A 20,253-nucleotide genomic window follows, 5' to 3' on the forward strand; every position below is an offset into this window, starting at 1 on the left:
TGACATTTCTACAACGTGTAACAATAATCATGTTTGTTTTTTAAAAACCATGGAATTCCAAATTATAGAATAACTTATGCCTTGACGTTCGACATAGTCAACTCTAACACACTTTTTTACAACCATGCAAGAGATCTTTATTAACATCTTCAACTTTCTTCATGTTATCAAAATTAGAAAGTCCTAGTGAGAAACTCAACAATCACATTTATTTGTCACACTCAAAAAAGTGCATTAAGGATATAAACTATACATAGATGAAATAAGAAACCTTGCATATGGTCTCCGCTAGTGTCCTACAATTAACGAGTTGAAGCTCGACTACTGAAGATTTTATGTTGAAGCTCGACTACTGAAGATTTTATGAACTACCTTAATGGTAAAGTATAATTAATTTGGTCCCATGTAATATAAACTAAACTGTAAAAACAAAAAAACAAAACCGAAATAAAATTAAACTGAAAAAATCGAAAGAAATCGAACTGAACTGAATAGTAATATCAATTCAATTTTTAATTTTATAAAAAAATCGAACTGAAACCGACCCCTAAATATAATATTGTCGCGCACGCCACCGACTGTGGACTGCAGTTGTAAACTTTGTCTGTAACAGATAGCTTGTAGCTGGAAGCAAGGAAACTCCGTGAAACCCTCCCCACTGACACGAACCAATCAGAACCCGCCATGTGCAAGTCAAATTTCTTTTTCTTTTGGGTGGGGAATTAATAAAAAATAATTAAAAGTGGAGAAAAAAAAGGGAAAAAGGATGGGATACCGAATACGGACAGGGTGTTTGCAAATGAGAACCATACGAAATAACAGCATATTTGACCGTTGAACAATATACTGGTCTTTGAAATCACCACCACCCACTCCACGAGAACCCTTTCAAACTTTCACGATCTTTCTTTTCTCTTTTGGTTATTTACAAATTGGGTCCTTGAATTGCGGTGGTTATTCCATTTTGGTATATTTGACTATCTCTTCGTCTTAAGTTGGTCCTTAAATTAGTTAAAGCACGAGGAGGAAAAATTTAAACATGAATATGAATGATGAAGTACATTGCTCTAATCAATTTCGGTTAAGTCTAGTTCTACAATTTGTCCATGAACTTTTTAATTTTAAATTAGAGGTACATTGGTGTTGGTTATAAAAATTAACTAGTTTATTAATGAGTATAATTTAGTTTGGCAAATTTTATATTGAAACAAACAATGATATCGACTATGAGAACAAGAAACCTTTCAAATTATCACCATTTGTGTGCGTCAATGGAGATGAGATAATGTGAGATCAAGGTTATAGGTTGGTCAGTCGTTTTGAGAACCAAATGAAATACCAAAATAATCACGTAAATAAGACACTCGTAAAATAAAAAACCATATTATTTGGTCAAGCCACACATTGTCGACTTTCTTAAGATCAAAACTAGCAATTCTAAGTAGTCAATTCTCATGTCATTTAAGGAAAACAAGTTCGAGCTCGAAAATAAAACATTTGATTTGGTTGGTTTTGTATAGGTTGGGAAACATTTTGATCAAACTAGATGGGTCTTGTAACCAAAGAAATTTCTCACCCTTATCAAACCCACATTTAAAAGTTCAAAGCTAATTACAAGAAGCTTATAACTGAAGTGGTCAAGAGCAAATGCTCATATACCCGATATTATGAGTTCGATTCTACACTCTCTCACCATCGTTCGTAAAAAGAGAGAGCGAGACAGAGAAAATGTTTAGGGCTAAGTAGAGACAAGAAAAATTCAAAAGACTCGATCTAAAATAACCTCAAAAATTTAGGGGACAAATGTGAGATCAAACCTAAATATTATTGTAAATATTAGAAAATTTGATATTCTAAAGATACGGCAGGCACTTGCACACCCCTTAGGGCAGGCACTTTACGAATGGTCAGCATCAAGTCAATTCAATCCCCGTATAACCGAATTACGACCCGGTCGCTCGGTCTCCACCTCCACTTTATATAAACACCTTCCATTTGCCGCTGTCGACCAAATCACAGAGAGATCACTCGGAGAACACACGCACAGAGAAACGAATTAAATCTCCAAAAAAAGAAAAGGAAAATAAAATCTCGGAGAGAGAAGGGGAAAATGAATTGCGCTTTGGTGGTGCCGAACTCGCCGATTTTCTCGCCGTCGAAAATCCCCTCCCATTTTTTCCGGTCGTCGGCGTTAGCTTCCCCGTCGTCGTGTTCTTCGCCTAGAGTCCTACATGGGGCTCCGCCTACGCCGTCGCGATCGTCGGCTTTGACGACGCCGGGTTTCGAGTCTCGGTTTCAGAGGCAGGTGGTTGGCGGGTGCCAGAAGAAGGCTTCGGGTTTGGCTCTGAAGAGGAAGAGGCCGATGATGATTGATATTCCGGTGGCGCCGCCTGTGAGTTTTAAGGCGGAGGCGGATGAGGGCGCGGCGGAGAGAGTGGAGATGGTGGAGGTTGATGAGGATGGGTATTCGGTGTATTGTAAGAGAGGGAGGAGGGGTTCAATGGAGGATCGGTACTCCGCTGCTGTTGGTCTTGGCGATGATTCGAGACAGGTAAATTGTGGTTCTTTCGCTCTGAATGTTCTGTTTGTTTCCCGAGAAAATTTCAGAAATGGAAATTAATATCTTGAATAGAAAGTTCAAGCATTTAGCTTTGATTAGATTGTTTTACAATTTTATGTTTGATTTGAGCTTCAACTGACAAAATATAGGACGAAATCAAAATTGGGTTTCTAAATTTTTTTGGAAAGATACAAAATTGTGGAATTATGTTTTTGAATTTGCCGTTCGAATTCGTGCTGATTAAGATTATGTGATGACAGGCATTCTTTGGTGTGTTTGATGGGCATGGAGGAGCAAAAGCAGCTGAGTTTGCAGCCAAGAACTTGAATAAAAACATTGCGGATCGTCTGAGGGGTGGGAGTGAAGAGGAAATCGTGGAAGCAGTCAAATATGGTTATCTGACCACCGATGTCGAGTTTTTGAAAGGCGATGTTAGTGGTGGTGCGTGCTGTGTGACTGCCTTGATCCAAAAGGGCAACCTTGTGGTGTCCAATGCCGGTGACTGTCGTGCAGTTATGAGCCGAGGAGGGGTCGCGGAGGCCCTTACATCCGATCATCATCCTTCTAGAATGGATGAAAGGGAAAGGATTGAGACCACGGTAAGCATTCAACTATGTGTATATGGATGTGAGGATTTGATATTCTTACCGAAAGATTGAAATGGAAGAAGATTGTGGAATTCGTGACTGATTGGATTTTGCTATTGTTTGTTTTGTAGGGTGGTTATGTAGATTGTTGCCGCGGTGTTTGGAGAATTCAGGGGTCTCTTGCTGTTTCGAGATCAATTGGCGATAGACAGCTTAAAGAATGGGTGATTGCAGAACCAGAGACTAAAGTCTTAAAGATAAACCCCGAATGCGAGTTTTTAATGTTAGCTTCTGATGGTCTTTGGGACAAGGTAATTTTAGAACTAATCTCATTCTGTTTCATGCGTCTTTCGTTTAGAATATGATTACTTCGGAATTATCTGAATCTAATATGAAGTTTCCTTTTCTTTTTCCAGGTTACTAATCAAGAGGCAGTAGATATCGTTCGCCCTTTATGCGTTGGCGTTGATAAGCCGGAGCTCTTTTCAGCTTGTAAGAAGCTCGTTGATCTGTCAATTCGGAGAGGTTCCATGGATGATACAAGTGTGATGATAATCCAATTAGGTCGTTTCGTTTTATGATACCGATTTAGGTAAAATGAAACTCAGTCCAGACTACCCTTTTCTTCCACTGCAAGTAAAGTTTTCAAGAAACTTGCAGAGTTAGAAAGGAAGCCAGGAAGACAAGCCATGGTGCTAACAATGACATGACCACTTGTAAATGACACTTTGTATGCTCCCGGGAGATTTTGTCTCGGCGGTAGGAAGAGAGTACTAGAAGAACACTGCACGTGACGATAACTGTAGGACTTGTTTGGTCAGTGCTTTTAAATGGCTAAAATCGCTTTTAGGAAAAATGTTTGAGTTTCAAAAGCATTGGAAGCACTAGTTATGTGCTTCTTGCAAGAAGCACTTCAAGTGCTTTTGGAGGATTAATTTGTATTTTTACATTGTTTGGTCCGGAAAACATTTCTCTATAAGTGGTTTCAGACATTAAAAGCACTTTCTAAACGAGCTTGTAGCTTTTGTAAATTTCTTCGCTATTTCGAAGTTTATTGTAAATGATCAAAATGCTTACCCTTTAATGTCAATTTCTTTTTCTGTTTTCACTGCATAAGTGGCTCAACCGTTGATTTACCATGTGTGAATTTATGATCTTAATATGTTGTGTTTAATTACATCCAGATTAGGGTAAATATGTTTTGGTTTGTTGTTTAAGTCAACTTGTAGAGCACATGCTTCTTTAGTTTGTTAAATTGTTGTTGGACCAGGTCAGTCCTGTTTGGCAGCTGCAGCCTGCAGGCTTAGTTTTCCATTGAATATATTTCTGCATGCACTTTGTTGTTTGGTCAACTTCAATGACATATATTTCAGTGTGCTGGAAAAACGGCTTAGTCTACAACAAATTTTTAACCACTTGTGTTTTGATCAATGTATAAAAGGCAAAGGCGTAGGCTAGGCGTTCCATGGATAGCCTTACCTAGGCGTGAGGCAAAGTTTCACGGGACCTAAAATTTTATATATATATATATATATAATACAATACTTGTAAAAAAAATTAATCAACTTCAACAATCAGTAGCCAAACTACCAGTGACCAATAAAATTAGAATACTAAAATACTTACTTGGTGGTGTGGAGAATTTTGAAACAAATTGAGGTATGAGATTGGAGTAAAATTGAAATATAAGATTGGGATTGAGAATTTAAAGTGAGGGATTGGGTGAAATAGAGAAAATCGTGCACTGGGTAATCTCCGAAAGGGAGGGGGGGAAATTAACCGAGGTTTTTGTACTGGAGTTATAACATTTTTATTTCTCTTACATTTATAAGGTTAGGTATTCCATATGATCGACCTCTTTGAGTCACCACCTCCCACCTATCCTACACATTCGATCAAGGTTGTCACTGCGAAGCTATAGTAAAGGTGCACGGGGTCTTACCGTCTAGCCGTTGGTACTCCGCATCTTCACAAGACCTCCTATGATTGGGTTGCTTGTTGCTGATATATATGGACCAAATGTTCCTATATTGAAATATAAAAAAAAAATATATAAAAAAAAAAAACCCTTCTTCTTCTTCGCGCGGTCGTCTTGAAGAAACCCATAAACATGGGTTGTTGAAGGGTACTGGGAACGCCCGGTCAAAAGCCTCAGGTGCGCTCCGACGAAGCCTAGGCGAGTTTCCACTCATTCCCAGAAAACAGAGGTGAAATTGCTGCTGTCCTACCTCCAAGGCCGCCGAGGTGAGTTTTTTAATGTACCGGGCTGTGTTCATGGCACATTGAAGAATTTCTCATATTGAATAACGCACAATAGTTGTTGGGACCTTTTCTTTTAATGTCTCTAGTCCAAATATAAGGCATGTTTACTTAATGGAAACTAGCAATCGGAACACACACTTTACGTGTGCAACTGAATTTGTTTTTTATTTTACTATGACTTATCATTAATGAGCACGAATGACGACAAAAAAAAAAAGGAAGAGAAGATGTAGGAGAACGTGGGGAATGTAGACAGAGGAAGAGGGGAGAAAAGTGGCATTTATCTATTTATTTTTTAATTTTTAAATATGATATGTCATATTTACATGGTTGTGATATTAGTATAAAAACAGTAAAATTTGTGTTTGGCGTAATTACCAATTTGTCTATCTTTTTTTTTGGTTCACTTCTGGTGAGAGGGTTAGAGTGGTAATTTGGTAGAGTTTTGGTTGACAAACAAAGTTTTATTAATATGTAGTTTAGATAAATGAACAAAAAAAATCAAAGAACTTGTATACAAAGGAAAGTAAGGAAAAAAAATCAATTAACTAGTCCCTCTAAATGATTTGATTCTTGAATTTTAATTATTTGATTACGGATTTCAATAGAGAATTCACATTTTTTCGATTCTTTGTGTTATTCAACATAATAAAGTTAAAAGGTGAAACAATTTTGATATTAAGTGAGAGAGATAACCTATGCTAGAGATCGAGTGGAACGGGAACAATGTATTACACATTTTATTTTGTGTAACTGTACCAGACAATGAATGCGGGTAGAGAGAGAAAGAATAAAATTGGTACAAATTGTCTACTTAGATATGTAAATAGAAAGATGGGTAATCTTTACATTATAAAGATCCCTTTATATAAGGAAAGTTTTACACTCGAAGGAAACAATTGCATGAGTGAAAAAGTCATCATCCATATTATTATTTACTATTTCACAATTCTAAGACTTTTCCACATAAAGCTTTTAATTGTTGTCATTAAAATCCACTTGTAATAGCTTGTTACCTTGCTTCTTTGTGCATTCGTGTGATATTTACACTATATTTCATAACAATGTCTATATTTTAATTAACGCATAAAACTCTGCACTTTTTCGGAATGCAGTCTCCATCAGTAGTATTGCATTTCGCATTCACATTTAGAACATGCACGGTTCAAGTGATTTGTGACTCGGATTAGTGGACATCAGGACATGCCACTCTTTTTATCTAATGTTGCTGTAAAAGTTAAGTGGCAAACACTTTCTAGTGCTGTTTTTTCCCCTACTCCTTTTTGATCGACTAGAGAGGAGATTCGAACTTTAGACGTCTTTCCAGGAGGGAGAGAGACACCAAATACTAAATCACGAGCTAGTTGATAGTATTGTGATTCAAAGGTTTCACGTTTCATCGGTATAGCCTGTAGTGCAAAATACATTGAAGAACGTGATGTCGTTTTACACACATAAACGATTTGCATGCAAATAGAATGACGCTTTGCTCGTTTGGTGTCTAGAATTGAATTAAAACGAAACGAGTACATTTATTCAACCGGTAAAGATAGAGAAGTGGAGCCATCTGATCTGATATCAAGTTTCTGCAGTAGAAATGACCCAACTTTTTCCGTTAACGGATGAGCAAGTTTCTGCAGTCATCTTTTCATTGTTGTCACGTTGTGCTGATCATGTTTTCTATCTCTTTCTGTCATTTGCTCGTCAGCCTCGTTTTTGGACTTTCTCCTCCAGCCAATCGTGACACATCGAGAACCAAGACGGTGAGAATAATTATGGTTTTATATGCTAAAATATACATAAGCGTGACTTCATCTACATGCTTATGCTTTGTGTTTTTTTGTCCAAATACAACTTCATGTTGACTGAATTGGGGACTTTGCTTCTGTTTTGTTTGCGTCGGATGTCGCTGGATCAAATATAACGTTATTATTATTTCATAAACATAAGACATAGTAATAAATAGTAAAAGAGAAATATTAGCTACCTTTCAAGAGGATTCTCGCCGGACTCTCTAATTACATTCATTTATCGTACATCGTGCGGTTATAAATCATTATAATTTTTTTTTATTTAAAATTGAATAAAAACAGTACCTGATAAAAACTGACTGTACGATGTACCATGAATGAATGTGATTCAAAGATCTCTGAAATCCTAATAAAAAGAATCCGACGAGAATCCTCTCTCAGCTACCTTTCCTTCTGCATTTTCCCACTCATTTATTGACTAATTATTTCTATTTGCACAACTAACTTAAAACTTAATGCTTTGACCCAGATTATATGTTTCCACCGGAAGTAAATGTGGTGTGTAGAAATCATTAGATCCACAAAAATTGAATGGGCTAAGTTTTTATTGGGCTTATGCATTCTTTATGAAAGGTTCTTAGGCTTATGAGACATAGACCGACTTTAAAACTAAATTTTGCAATATATAACACCGTAGGTTTTAACTCGTCATTAAAAAAAAAAAAAATTGTATCAATGGTCCTGTAACGCTAATTCAATTATTAAATTTTTAATTAAAAATTCATAAATATTAGTCTCTTAATTCATCAAAACGCACAGTTATAGTCATTTTCGTTAACTCTGTCAGAATTTTCGTCAAAATGAATTATGGTGGAAGAATCATTACTACAATTGGGTTAAAGTTAAGGAACCATTAGTCCAATTAGGTTAAAGTTGAGGGACCATTGCTAAAAATTTCTCCTTTTGTTTGTCTCTTGATTCAGCCTCATGTACATGACATGTGACTCATTTTGATGGAAGTTCTGATGAAGTTGACGAAAATGAACATATGTGCAAGTTTTGATGAGTTAATGAACCAATGATCATTAATTTTTATTTGAGGGACCATTGCTCAAATTCAATTAAAGTTAAATGATCATTGCTACAATTTTCTCAAATAAAAAACTTTTGTGTTATAGATTACAAATGAAGAATTATGCTTTGCTTAGCCAAAAAGATGACTAATGTAAGTTTCCAAAAAAATTATGCTTTTCAACAAGGACGTATTATATTTATATTTATATGAATAAAATGAGATCCACTAAGAATATTGTGCTTGAAGCATGTGGACCGCGACATCTCCACCGAGAGAGAGAGAGAAATTCGGGTTACTCAAGTTTTTGGGTTTTACGAAGTAGATTAGTGAAATAAGCTAACATGATCATATGGTTGAAATTAAATTGTGCAGATCTCTCGATCGCAGGTTCAAACATAGAGATTCCAAGTGAATCTCAATCTTATGAAAATGAGATACAAAAGTAAACACTTGGAGATTCAAAATTTGAATCTTCTATGACAATATCACTTGTACTAAAATAAAAAGAAAATGTTAATTAAACAAGTAAAGGATAACTTAAGATGATAAGGCACAATCCAGCTAATTCATTCTCGTAATCATTTCCTTCCACCACTTACAACATGTTACTATAGGGTGCGTTTGGTACGGGACGGGACGGGACAGAACGAAGGTGTAATTTTTGAAAAAGACATGGGGTATATTTGTCTTAAAATGGTAAAATATTGTGTTCCACAGACGTGGAACAAACCCGTTCCAGGGGGGCAGGTGGGACGCAAAAACACTCAAAATCTGTCCCGTGGAACAGCCCGTTCCACCCATTTTTGGCGCACCAAACGCGGGACGGAACGCCTCGTCCCGTTCTGTCCCGTCCCGTCCCACGTACCAAACGCACTCATAGGGAAATTTTTAATTGTTACGGAAACATAGGTGGTACATCATGTATTTTTTTATAAATAGTGTGAAATTTTATTTTTTAAGTTATTAATTTTTTAACATATATATCATATTATTTATATAACGACTCGTGGTGTACCAATGCTAGGCGCACTACAGAACATTTTAACACGTAATTATTTTTAATTTTTTCTCCTCCTCCTAATATTTTTATTTATTTATTTTATTTTTTAATATTTTAGCTCTCGAAGTGCCCTGGATGAGATTCTCTTCGTCTCGTTTTATATTTCTCACTCGAAAAAATTCCATTTTATAAAATTGCCCATAAAAAAAAAAAAAAAAAACAGACCTCCCTTCTAATCCCCTCCCATTTCTCCTCAGATCTCTCTCCCTTGTTCGCTTTTGGGGTCCAAGGGTTTCGCTGCTACTCTAGATCTCCCCTAGCGATTCGAATCCTTCTCCGGGTTCGAAACGCTCTCTCTCTCTCTCTCGCTCAGCCGTGGACTCGCACTTCACGTGCCGCATCGCATTCGTAGATCCAAGCCGCCGATTCCGAGCCGTCGATCTGCTCCCCAGCCATGGCGGCCGCGAACGCTCCGATCACCATGAAGGAGGCCCTAACGGTTAGTCTTAAACTTCCGATTCGAATGCTACTTCAGCTCGATTGAGATTTACACTTGTTTTTTTGCCGAATTAGTTGCTTTTTTGGTCAATTGCTGTGCTTGATTTATCGTTTTTACTTCGATTTTGTTACTTAGTTTTGTGTTAAGCTTCAGATAGATCTGAAATTTCGTTGAATTTTTGGTTTCTGATCAGATCTGAGAAGTTTTACTAAGAACTACTTAGCAACTGTGATTTCGAACACGATTAACTGTTCTCTGTTCCTTAGAGGATTTGACTAGAATAGTTAAGTGATGATGAGTTTATATGATCTGATCTGATTGCAGCTTCCGAGCGTTGGGATTAATCCACAGTTCATAACGTTTACACATGTTACTATGGAATCCGATAAGTACATATGCGTTCGGGAGACTTCGCCTCAGAATAGTATTGTCATTATCGATATGAGTATGCCGATGCAACCTCTGAGGAGGCCTATCACTGCAGACTCTGCGCTTATGAATCCGAATTCCAAAATCCTTGCCTTGAAAGGTAGATTATAGCAACTTGTTCACATTGCTGGAATAGCTTTTTTTTGCATACAAGTGTCGTCACTTTTGAAAGATGCTCTGGTTTAGTGTTCTGGGCTTGATCTTAATGCATCATGCATGTGTGCTTGCACCAACTTTTTGAACCTCAGCTTACTTAATAAATAGATTCACGATTCATCTTGCTAGTATGTTTGCAACACGTATTTAGTTGAATCTGCAGTTACTATCATGTACAATCTAAGCACTTAACTTTATTTACCGGCTGGATCTTACTTACCAGCGCCTTACCTTTCTTTATGAACCTCGATTTATCTAATTCTGATCGACCATGTGTTGTCATATCCACTTGAAGCTGGAGTTCAAGGTACTACTCAGGATCACCTTCAAATATTTAACATTGAGATGAAAGCAAAACTGAAATCTCATCTTATGCCTGAGCAGGTACCTCACTTCATTTGTTTACTACTTAATATGTTTTCGGCATCTCTTAATTATTGCATAAGGATATCTGGTTCTTGTTGTTTTCTGCAAGGTTTTAAATAATCTAGCTTACGTATCCACGTTGGTTCTTTTGTAGATTGTTTTCTGGAAGTGGATAACCCCAAAGATGTTGGGTTTAGTCACTCAGACTACGGTATATCACTGGTCAATTGAAGGTAAGATACCTTCAATAACTAATTTGAGTATTACACAATCACACTTCTTCAGGTTTTTATTTTTTATTTTATATATATATATATATATATATATATATATATATATATATATGGAAACATTACAAATTTATTGTATCAACTTGCTTTTTGTGTTAAAGTTGTGGTCTTTATTTGTTTGGTCCTGCTGCATCTCCTTGTAGGTGAATCTGAACCTGTAAAGGTGTTTGAGCGAACAGCTAATCTGGCTAACAATCAGATTATAAATTACCGCTGCGATCCTTCTGAGAAGTGGTTGGTTTTGATTGGAATTGCTCCTGGTGCACCAGAGGTACGTTGTTATGTCTATTTATGCCTGTCCAATGTCCACCAGTATTCTTTATCTCAGCCAAGGAAAATTGTCAGAAATTGCAAAACTGTTTGTCTTTTGGGTGTTTGCAGCCAGTGCTCCAGTTGTCAGTCTTTATCCATATTCAAATCCTGTACTTCTATCATAATACGTTCAATCTAGCCTCATAAACAATATTGTTTGAACTATATTTCCCAATGATTAAAATTGTGAAACAACTGTGATGCTGTACTAGTTTTTTGTTTATAAAGTTCAATGTATCGGAATATACATTCCCTCTCTTTTAAAGCCGCTTTTCTGCTGTACTGCTTCTCATTGTTAATTCTGTTTTTCTAGAGGCCACAATTGGTGAAAGGAAATTTGCAACTCTTCTCTGTGGATCAGCAGCGCAGTCAAGCTCTTGAAGCACATGCTGCATCATTTGCCCAATACAAGGTATGCACAGTTCACTGCCCCATTCTCCTACCATTTATTTATATTCTGCACCCTTCACTACACACAATCTGTTAATAGACAAATACATATGCATCTTTGAATATTGTTGACCGGCTTCATTTATGTTGCACAGGTTCCAGGGAATGAGAATCCTTCAACTCTTATTTCTTTTGCCACCAAGACCCTCAATGCTGGACAGATTACATCAAAGTTACATGTTATTGAGCTTGGTGCCCAGCCAGGTTGATATTAGGATTATATTAAAGTCTCATGCACATGAAATGAAGTAGACTGCCTGCTTCTGTTTAGACATGATTTTTCGTTTCTTTACACAAAATCTCCATTAAATCTGTAAATGATGATTATGTATTATTTGATAGGGTGCTTTTTGTATCATTAGTTTCAATTAATCATCGCAATCTTGGTTACATCTTCTGGGGATATAAATTGGAATAAGTTCAACATGCTCATAAAAGATTAAGAACTTGTATAGATTAAATTAGTAATATTGACTTACTAAGTTTGTACACAGATGACATTTTTACTTAAAATCAAATGTTGGGAAGATATTGAAAATATATAGTTTTTATGTACTTTATTTTGGTGATTTTTAAGTTAAAGGAAGTAAATGTGAGTTTGAATCGCTTTTCAGGGAAACCATCTTTTACGAAGAAACAAGCAGATCTCTTCTTTCCTCCAGATTTTGCTGATGATTTCCCAGTCGCCATGCAGGTACTGAATTTGTCAATGTTTTTTATTAATCGTGTAGTATATGGTAACTTTGTTAATGTTGAATTTGTTTATTTGGCAGATGTCTCACAAGTACAGCTTGATTTACGTAATTACAAAGCTTGGGCTACTATTTGTGTATGATTTAGAGACAGCTAGTGCAGTTTACAGAAATAGAATTAGTCCGGATCCAATTTTCTTGACAACAGAGGCTTCATCAGTTGGAGGGTTTTATGCAGTTAATAGGCGGGGCCAGGTGTTGTTGGCTACAATTAATGAACAAACAATTGTGCCTTTTGTCAGCGGTCAGGTATGATTGAAATTTTTTTCTTTTTTCTTGGTATGGTATTGAAAGTAGCAATTTGCTCTTAAGAATGTTGTCTTGTTTTCATTTGCAGCTAAACAATTTGGAGCTTGCTGTGAATCTGGCTAAAAGAGGAAATCTTCCAGGTGCCGAGAATCTGGTAAGATACTCTTTATAATAATTTTAAGCTTGAGTATACTAGATTTTCTATAGCGGGAACATTTTAAGTAGGCATATTTCAATTGTTGATGGAATTCAGTTATTCATTTGATTGCATTTCGTGATAAGAAGCAGTATCGTTGCTTTTATTGTATCCAATTTGAAGTTGTCATGATAAGGCACTTTTTTGAACTTGATGCTCACTGAAGGTGTCTTTTTTTTTAATTAACCTTTGAACGAATTAATAACACTTTGAGATAGGGAGTTGAGGTGAGAGAAGGCCTTAATCTATGTGGTCTACAATTTCAGTATTGTTGATTGTTGGCTGGACTGTACTTGGCTATCTCATTTGTAATGCCATGATTTGATGAGCTGTAATTCTCTGTACTTTAATGTCTGATATGTCTACATGAATATTACAGGTTGTCCAGCGTTTCCAAGAACTGTTTGCCCAAACAAAGTACAAAGAAGCTGCTGAGCTTGCAGCGGAGTCCCCACAAGGAATTCTCCGCACACCTGATACTGTTGCTAAATTCCAGGTTTCCATTTTGCTTCTGTATTTTTGTACATGTTTCTTTCTTTGGGTAGTTTTTCTCTCTTCACATGATTTTGTCCTGGATGTGTTTCACATGTATCTAGAAGCTTGATGTGTTCTAGTGGTTCATGTTTCTTTTTAGGATAGATTACAACTTAATGAAATTTACGTTTACGATTTTTGTTATCTGATGTGTTGCAGAGTGTTCCTGTCCAAGCTGGGCAAACACCGCCTTTGTTGCAGTACTTTGGGACACTCTTGACAAGAGGGAAGCTCAATGCATTTGAGTCATTGGAATTGTCACGTCTTGTAGTAAACCAGAACAAGAAGAACCTTTTAGAGAACTGGTTAGCAGAGGACAAACTCGAATGTAGTGAGGAATTGGGAGATCTTGTGAAGGTTGACTTTGCGACTTGAATTTAAATGTCAATTTTTCAGATATTTACATTATTCGTGTTAATATCTCTGATTTTTTTTCTTGTAGACTGTGGATAATGATCTGGCTTTGAAAATATATATTAAAGCTAGGGCAACTCCCAAAGTTGTTGCAGCTTTTGCTGAACGAAGGGAATTTGACAAAATTCTGATCTACTCAAAGCAGGTGTGGGAATGCTTTTATGTAGTAATTGGTTTATAAATATTTGTTTTTGTAATTGTTAAATGGTTGTTTGGTTTCTAAGCATTGCCATTCTCTTTGTTGCTTTAGGTTGGCTACACACCTGACTATCTGTTCCTTTTGCAAACAATTCTTCGAGCAGATCCTCAGGTACTCTTTTAATACTCACAAAGCTTATATTTTCTATTTACTTCTTGAAAACTGAAAGCATAGCTGTGTCACACATTGATCTTTGTTTGGTGGATGTCTCATTGAAAACAAAATCCTTCCATTTGCATTTTTTCGGTTAATACCCCCAGGAGTTTGGTCTACTGTTTACATTTGAATTGCAGTTGTATACAGATGAACTTGAATTTCAAATTAAACCAGGTTATAATGTGGTTTTGACTGTAGGGTGCTGTTAATTTTGCATTAATGATGTCTCAAATGGAAGGTGGTTGTCCAGTTGATTACAACACCATAACGGATCTCTTCCTTCAGGTGTGTTTACTTTCATTAGTACTATTGTGCTATGCTCACGTTAGCAATTATAGATATATATATAATAAATAAGAGACTAACAAATCTTCTTGTTGTCCTTTTGTTTATTTTAGAGGAACCTTATTCGCGAGGCAACCGCCTTTTTATTGGATGTTTTGAAGCCAAATCTTCCAGAGCATGCGTTCCTGCAAACAAAGGTTTCTATTCTTGAAGCTATATATGAATGATCCATTAATTCCTATTTCTGCTGTTTGACTTTTTTTCCGTCCATGCAGGTCCTTGAGATCAATTTAGTGACTTTCCCAAATGTGGCCGATGCTATTTTAGCCAATGGAATGTTCAGTCATTATGACCGTCCTCGTATTGCCCAGCTATGCGAAAAGGCTGGTCTTTATGTGCGAGCTTTGCAAGTAAGATGTCTTGTGTTGCAATTCCTTTTCTTTTTCTCGTCTATTTTCTAGTAGTGGCATTTGTGCTAAAGCATTTTACTTCTGTTGCAGCATTACTCAGAGTTGCCTGATATTAAACGTGTCATAGTGAACACACATGCAATAGAGCCACAGGTTCATATCCTTTCAAGTATTTACATCAAATTGGTACCATAAACTTCTAGAACTGTTACTAAGAGTGCGTTCTTCTACAGTCACTTGTAGAGTTTTTTGGCACTCTATCAAAAGAATGGGCATTGGAGTGCATGAAAGATCTTTTATTGGTCAACTTAAGAGGAAACCTTCAGATAATAGTGCAGGTACAATTTTTTTTTCTGTTTTTACTTTGATGTTAAAAAACAATAATGGAGCATTATCTGAAGCAAATTTTAATACCTGCACAGGTTGCTAAGGAATACTCTGAGCAGTTGGGAGTTGATCAGTGCATGAAGCTCTTTGAACAGTTCAAGTCATATGAAGGGTTGTATTTCTTCCTCGGTTCGTTTTTGAGCTCAAGGTAATCTGTTCAAGAAAATAAATTTTCTTTGTTTTCTTTTGTGTTTGGATGTCACCTCCAGTTTATTCTTGATTTTTATGTTACTTTAAAATGTGATACAGTGAGGATCCTGATATCCACTTCAAGTACATTGAGGCAGCTGCTAAAACTGGACAAATCAAAGAGGTGGAGCGAGTTACTAGAGAATCAAACTTCTATGACGCTGAGAAGACGAAGAATTTCCTAATGGAAGCGAAGCTCCCCGATGCACGTCCATTGATTAATGTTTGTGATCGTTTTGGATTTGTTCCAGATCTCACCCACTACTTGTACACGAACAATATGCTTCGTTACATTGAAGGTTACGTTCAGAAGGTACTATTTGAGCCTTCTTTTGACACTTTGAAATGTCCTTTGGGTTCATTATTGATAATTTTTTTTGGCTTGTTGCGTAGGTGAATCCTGGGAATGCTCCATTAGTTGTGGGACAGTTGCTGGATGATGAGTGCCCTGAAGATTTTATCAAAGGCTTAATTCTTTCTGTCCGTTCATTGCTTCCAGTGGAGCCCCTTGTGGACGAATGTGAGAAGAGGTACATGTTCAGAATGCCACACCCAATCCTCATTTTTAGTTTACCATCATTTTTTGTCTATATCACTTCATTTTCTTCTTCTTTTCCCTCTCTCTAGGAATCGCCTTCGTTTACTCACACAGTTCTTGGAGCATCTTGTGAGTGAGGGAAGCCAAGATGTACATGTTCACAATGCTTTGGGTAAAATCATCATTGATAGCGGCAATAATCCAGAACACTTCCTTACCACAAACCCATATTATGATTCGCGTGTTGTTGGTAAATATTGTGAGAAACGTGATCCTACCCTGGCTGTTGTTGCTTACCGCCGTGGACAATGTGACGATGAACTCATTAATGTCACAAATAAGAACTCTTTGTTCAAATTGCAAGCAAGGTTGGTGATTAGTATTTTATGTTTTTTTTTAAACATTTCATCTTATTTGACTACGCATAGGTTTACTGACTAATTTGTTGATATTAGGTATGTGGTTGAGAGGATGGATGAAGATCTTTGGGGAAAAGTTCTTGACCCTGAGAATGAGTACAGAAGACAGCTTATTGATCAAGTTGTTTCTACTGCCTTGCCTGAAAGCAAGAGCCCGGAACAAGTTTCTGCGGCTGTTAAGGCTTTCATGACTGCTGATTTGCCCCATGAGTTAATTGAGCTTCTTGAAAAGATTGTGCTTCAAAACTCTGCCTTCAGTGGGAACTTTAATCTGCAAAACCTGCTAATCTTGACCGCCATCAAGGCAGATCCGTCGAGAGTCATGGATTACATTAATAGGCTTGATAATTTTGATGGACCTGCAGTTGGGGAAGTAGCTGTGGAAGCCCAACTGTATGAGGAAGCGTATGCAATCTTCAAGAAGTTTAACTTGAATGTCCAAGCGGTTAATGTCTTGCTGGATAACATCCGAAGCATTGATAGGGCTGTTGAGTTTGCGTTCCGTGTGGAAGAAGATGCTGTTTGGAGCCAGGTTGCAAAGGCTCAGCTCCGGGAGGGTCTGGTGAGCGATGCTATTGAGTCATTTATCCGTGCAGATGATGCCACTCAATTCTTGGATGTTATTCGCGCTTCTGAGGATGCAGATGTGTACCATGACTTGGTGAGGTATCTTCTGATGGTTAGGCAAAAGGTGAGAGAGCCCAAGGTGGACAGTGAGCTCATTTATGCATATGCAAAGATTGATAGGCTTGCTGACATTGAAGAATTTATTCTTATGCCCAATGTCGCTAATCTCCAAAATGTTGGTGATCGCCTATATGACGAGGCTCTCTATGAGGCTGCAAAGATAATATATGCCTTCATATCTAACTGGGCAAAGTTGGCTGTCACACTTGTGAAGCTCAAACAATTTCAAGGTGCTGTTGATGCAGCACGAAAAGCCAACAGTTCAAAGACATGGAAGGAGGTTTGCTTTGCTTGTGTTGATGCTGAGGAGTTCCGCTTAGCTCAGATTTGTGGTCTCAACATTATTATACAGGTGATTTTTTTTGCATCTGGATATGTCTCATATTCTTCTAAGGTGCATTTTTACTCTAGATTTGCGCATATTTATACAATTTTCACTAATTGTTTGTCTTGATTTGAATTTTATAGGTGGATGATCTGGAAGAGGTCAGTGAATACTACCAGAATAGAGGATGCTTCAACGAGCTAATATCTCTAATGGAGAGTGGTCTGGGGTTGGAACGTGCTCACATGGGAATCTTTACCGAGTTGGGGGTTCTATATGCTAGATATCGCCCAGAGAAACTTATGGAGCACATCAAATTGTTCGCAAATAGGCTAAATATTCCCAAGCTTATTAGAGCATGTGATGAGCAGCAACATTGGAAGGAGCTGACCTATCTGTATATTCAATATGATGAGTTTGATAATGCTGCAACCACCATCATGAATCATTCCCCTGAAGCCTGGGATCACATGCAGTTCAAAGACGTGGCAGTTAAAGTTGCTAACGTGGAGCTATATTATAAGGCTGTGCACTTCTACTTGCAAGAGCATCCGGACCTAATTAATGATATTCTAAATGTGCTTGCACTTCGTGTAGATCATACACGTGTGGTTGACATCATGCGAAAGGTAATTGATTGTGCATGTATTCTTTACGCGCATCATAGATTCCTAGCACTCATCCATGGCTCTTATATTGAGATTCTTGTGTGCTTGAAAATTGTAGGCTGGTCACTTGCTTCTTGTGAAGCCATACATGGTTGCAGTTCAGAGCAACAATGTCTCTGCTGTGAATGAGGCTTTGAACGAGATATATGTTGAGGAGGAAGACTATGAAAGATTGCGTGAATCCATTGATTTGCACGATAGCTTTGACCAAATAGGCCTCGCTCAAAAGGTAAAATGCATTCTATTTCTAGTCAGTTATCTGTGTTGTTAATGTGCAGGAGCCTTATGTTGTTTGTTTGGTCAGATTGAGAAACACGAACTTCTGGAAATGAGACGTGTTGCTGCATATATCTACAAGAAAGCTGGAAGGTGGAAGCAGTCCATTGCATTGTCAAAGAAAGATAAACTTTACAAAGATGCCATGGAGACAGCCTCACAATCTGGTGACCGTGAACTGGCAGAGGAGTTGCTTGTTTACTTCATTGAACAGGTACAAAACTCTTTATAAGGACTCCATTTTTCACGAGTGCATTCTCTTTACTGTTGTCCCTGGCCTGCTAGCATTTTTGGTAATTCATTAATTTTCTTCTTTAAATTGCAGGGAAAGAAAGAATGCTTTGCATCGTGCCTCTTTGTCTGTTACGATTTGATAAGGCCGGACATTGCCCTTGAACTTGCATGGATGAACAACATGATCGACTTTGCTTTCCCATATCTGTTACAGGTAATGTTTTTTGTCTTGTTTCCAACTGTTTCTTGCGTGTAAAGGGTTATTGACGTTTTTCGTCGAGTCTTGCTTGCATTGTAGAGAACCTTATGTAATTCTTTGTTTTACAGTTTATCCGGGAATACACTGGCAAAGTTGATGAACTGGTTAAGGACAAGATTGAAGCTCAAAAGGAGGTCAAGGCTAAAGAACAGGAAGATAAAGAAGTTATTGCGCAGCAGGTAATCACTTTGAGATATTCTATTTCCTTAACTATAGAAAGTGGGTTCGATGAATTTGCATTCGTTCTGTTCACATATCACGTCAATCTCCGTGTTCTCAACGTATCTTTTGTTCTTTGCATAAATGTCACTATGCATAATGATTGATTGGGTTGACATGCTTTGCAGAACATGTATGCTCAGTTGCTGCCTCTTGCTTTGCCTGCGCCACCAATGCCAGGCATGGGAGGCGGAATGGGAGGAGGGTATGCTCCACCGCCACCTATGGGAGGAATGCCACCGATGGGCATGCCGCCCTTTGGCATGCCACCAATGGGCAGTAGCTACTGAGGCGTGTTGAACTATTCTTGCGGAGTTCGACACTTGAATTTGGTGTTTTAGTGAGTAGGGAAACCTATTTGATAGAACCTACCATTTAGTGTAATTTTGTGTGGATATGTTGTGTTGTAATATTCTTTTGTAGCAGAGCCAATTTTTGTTTGGCTGGTGGTTGAGGGCAAGCTTAGAATTTTCTCTGTATTTTTTTGTTCTCGTTTTTTCGAACCTACCCGAGTCCGAGTATAATACAAAACACTACACTGATCATTTTGATTATGTTCCAATTTTTCTTGGTGTGTATTTGTTCAAACGATTTGTTTTCCAGTGAAAGTGCAGTTTGTTTAAACCATTTCTGAACCAGTCTGTTTATCATGGACCAAATTATCAACTGCGGTGCCGGAATTAGGAATAATCCTGGCAATTCATTTTGTTTGGGTGTCTTTTATGTACAATTGTGTGTACGGGTTTTGGGTTTTAATGTGGGGTCTAAAAATTGGAATTTACAGGCTCGTTTGGCTACCATTTTGTATTTACTTTTTGTGGAGATACGAGGAATGTGTATGAGAGATGGTGAAACTCCTCATGGTTTCTTCGAGTATGGAAGGAATGGATAATCGGGTTTATCATCAGTTGTTCCCTTTTTATCTTGAAAAAAAAAAAAAAAAAACGTTACAGCTCAAATTTGAGTTCTAACATTTTAAGGATCATCTTGGTAGATACGAGTACGAATTTAAACTCAAATGTTATATTTTGAACTCAAAGAAAGTAATCCACAATTTGCGTTCTTGTTAGAGCCTTCTACTCACATGTCAAGAACAAGAAATGCTTCTATTAGATACACA

General features: G+C 37.4%; 2 protein-coding genes across 2 annotated transcripts; both read left to right on the forward strand.

The window, feature by feature from the left end:
- Positions 1-2,004: 2,004 nt before the first annotated feature.
- On the forward strand, positions 2,005-4,255 carry LOC126629282 (probable protein phosphatase 2C 25). Its single transcript, XM_050299268.1, has 4 exons — positions 2,005-2,551; positions 2,821-3,159; positions 3,279-3,458; positions 3,564-4,255. The coding sequence occupies exons 1-4, from the start codon at positions 2,111-2,113 to the stop codon at positions 3,726-3,728; spliced, it is 1,125 nt and encodes a 374-aa protein (XP_050155225.1). The 5' UTR covers positions 2,005-2,110; the 3' UTR covers positions 3,729-4,255.
- Positions 4,256-9,420: 5,165 nt separating this feature from the next.
- Positions 9,421-19,697, forward strand: LOC126633702 (clathrin heavy chain 1). Its single transcript, XM_050304278.1, has 30 exons — positions 9,421-9,734; positions 10,059-10,263; positions 10,615-10,703; positions 10,840-10,918; positions 11,119-11,246; positions 11,601-11,699; positions 11,833-11,941; positions 12,352-12,431; positions 12,511-12,738; positions 12,827-12,892; positions 13,314-13,430; positions 13,628-13,825; positions 13,911-14,027; positions 14,133-14,192; positions 14,436-14,522; positions 14,636-14,719; positions 14,798-14,932; positions 15,023-15,085; positions 15,166-15,270; positions 15,355-15,467; positions 15,569-15,821; positions 15,902-16,038; positions 16,136-16,414; positions 16,502-17,504; positions 17,621-18,106; positions 18,204-18,374; positions 18,450-18,635; positions 18,747-18,869; positions 18,983-19,093; positions 19,262-19,697. The coding sequence occupies exons 1-30, from the start codon at positions 9,690-9,692 to the stop codon at positions 19,421-19,423; spliced, it is 5,118 nt and encodes a 1,705-aa protein (XP_050160235.1). The 5' UTR covers positions 9,421-9,689; the 3' UTR covers positions 19,424-19,697.
- Positions 19,698-20,253: the final 556 nt, after the last annotated feature.

This window comes from Malus sylvestris, chromosome 1, assembly GCF_916048215.2.
Source record: "Malus sylvestris chromosome 1, drMalSylv7.2, whole genome shotgun sequence".
Taxonomy (NCBI): Eukaryota; Viridiplantae; Streptophyta; class Magnoliopsida; order Rosales; family Rosaceae; genus Malus; species Malus sylvestris.

Bases quoted from the DNA above. Each gene is read 5' to 3' on its own strand.
- LOC126629282 (XM_050299268.1), top strand. From the start codon at position 2,111: ATGAATTGCGCTTTGGTGGTGCCGAACTCGCCGATTTTCTCGCCGTCG. The intron at 3,160-3,278 runs GTAAGCATTCAA...TTTGTTTTGTAG, and splicing joins GGGAAAGGATTGAGACCACG to GGTGGTTATGTAGATTGTTG. The intron at 3,459-3,563 runs GTAATTTTAGAA...TTCTTTTTCCAG, and splicing joins CTGATGGTCTTTGGGACAAG to GTTACTAATCAAGAGGCAGT.
- LOC126633702 (XM_050304278.1), top strand. From the start codon at position 9,690: ATGGCGGCCGCGAACGCTCCGATCACCATGAAGGAGGCCCTAACG. The intron at 12,893-13,313 runs GTAAGATACTCT...TGAATATTACAG, and splicing joins TTCCAGGTGCCGAGAATCTG to GTTGTCCAGCGTTTCCAAGA. The intron at 14,720-14,797 runs GTTTCTATTCTT...CCGTCCATGCAG, and splicing joins ATGCGTTCCTGCAAACAAAG to GTCCTTGAGATCAATTTAGT.